Source organism: Cynara cardunculus (assembly GCF_001531365.2).
Source record: "Cynara cardunculus var. scolymus isolate 2C chromosome LG 5, CcrdV1, whole genome shotgun sequence".
Lineage (NCBI taxonomy): Eukaryota > Viridiplantae > Streptophyta > Magnoliopsida > Asterales > Asteraceae > Cynara > Cynara cardunculus.
This window is the reverse complement of record NC_037532.1, coordinates 33,414,923-33,416,381: the sequence shown is the minus strand read 5'-3', so window position 1 is coordinate 33,416,381 and position 1,459 is coordinate 33,414,923. Positions and strand designations below refer to the sequence as shown.

Below are 1,459 nucleotides of genomic sequence, written 5' to 3'. Positions count from 1 at the left end.
ATTAAAAAGTAAACAAACAACCCATAACATTTACGTTCTCAACCGCATCAGATACGACATTTTACTTTCATTATCAATTATTTGATTATCTATTATATATATAATTTATTTTTAAATTGATTAAAAATACGATATTTAATGGGTTTTTTACAAAACAAAGACTAATCATCCCAAATATTATGTATATAATCCAGGTGTTATACTTACATATAATATCATATGGTAAAACCAAATTAAAACAAAAAAGGAAATATAATATCATATGGTAAAAATAAATAAAATTTGAAATGGGAAAAACAAGTCTCAAGCCAGCCGCTCTAGAGCCAGCTGAAGCCAGCCAATCCCAATATCAAGCCGCCGACCACCATTTGTGCGATCTTCAATTTCTCTGCTCCACTCTGCACAATTTAGGGTTTCATCATACATCAATTTCCACAATCGTAACAAATCAATCATTGAATCAGAAAATGAATATATGAATATTTTACACCGTAATCGGAACTGGTCAGATCTAGACAAAATCAACACAGATTGAATCGGAATTAATGCCTTAAGGTTAAGAAATTACCTCGTCTGCGACGGCAGCAGACGGACCGGGAGAAGGAGAATCGGTGCTCGTTACAGGAGCTTCGCTAGGAGCAGCTGCTCCTGGTGCCGGTGCTGGTGCATTTTGCTTCTTTTCTTTAGTTCTGTTCTTGCTAGGTGCTGGAGCCAGAGGGGATGAGATCGGTGAACTAACCGGTTCAGGAACAGGTGGAGATTGAACCGATGTGGTTGGAGAACTCACCGGCTCTGCAGCCGGAGGCGAGGTCACCGGTGTCTTAGCAGGAGGAGCCGATAACGCAGGAGCAGGAACAGCGGCGGTGGGAGGAGCTGTATCAGGGCTCTTTGCCGGAGCTGTGGTAGGTGCTGATGTCGGTGCTTTCGGTGCGTCAGCATTAGAAGGTGAAGCAGCAGGAGCGGTGACAGTAGGCAATGGAGTTTTTGTCGGAGACGCGGCCGGAGCTTGACCTCCAACTGAAGCGACAATGATGCCGATGAACACTAGAACAAGAGCGTTCTTCCGATCCATGGCGGTGGAGAGAGAGAGAGAGAGAGAGAGAGAGAGAGAATTGGAAAATGGATTGAAAGAAGAAGCTGGCGATTACAGATATAAGTAGCCGTTGAGGAAAATTCTATTTTGTTTTAATTAATTTTTTATTTTTTAAAAGGAAAGTGGTATTAATTTTTTTTACAAAAATCACCCCTGAGGTTTATGAAAACTCTTATTTGTGTCCCTAACTTTTCAAAGTTACATAGAACGTTATCAGGATCTCGGTTTCACTATGAAAATCGTTTTTGACCGTTAGGATCGTTAAGTTTGATATGTTATATGTGAAAGTCACATGATGGAAATTTAGTAAATTTCTATGTTTTTGGTAAAATAAAAAATAATGTACAAGTTATAAAATGGTTGGCC

At 39.6% G+C, this 1,459-nt stretch overlaps 1 protein-coding gene across 1 annotated transcript; it reads right to left on the bottom strand.

The window, feature by feature from the left end:
• Window positions 1-228: 228 nt before the first annotated feature.
• On the bottom strand, window positions 229-1,072 carry LOC112513729 (lysine-rich arabinogalactan protein 18-like). Its single transcript, XM_025120084.1, has 2 exons — window positions 569-1,072; window positions 229-398 (listed from the first exon to the last, which is right to left on the bottom strand). The coding sequence occupies exons 1-2, from the start codon at window positions 1,070-1,072 to the stop codon at window positions 318-320; spliced, it is 585 nt and encodes a 194-aa protein (XP_024975852.1). The 3' UTR covers window positions 229-317.
• Window positions 1,073-1,459: the final 387 nt, after the last annotated feature.

Excerpts from the sequence above, each read along its gene's own strand:
- LOC112513729 (XM_025120084.1), bottom strand. The coding sequence starts at position 1,072 with ATGGATCGGAAGAACGCTCTTGTTCTAGTGTTCATCGGCATCATTGTC. Across the intron at positions 399-568 it reads CTGCTGCCGTCGCAGACGAG|AGTGGAGCAGAGAAATTGAA; the intron begins GTAATTTCTTAA and ends TAAATTGTGCAG.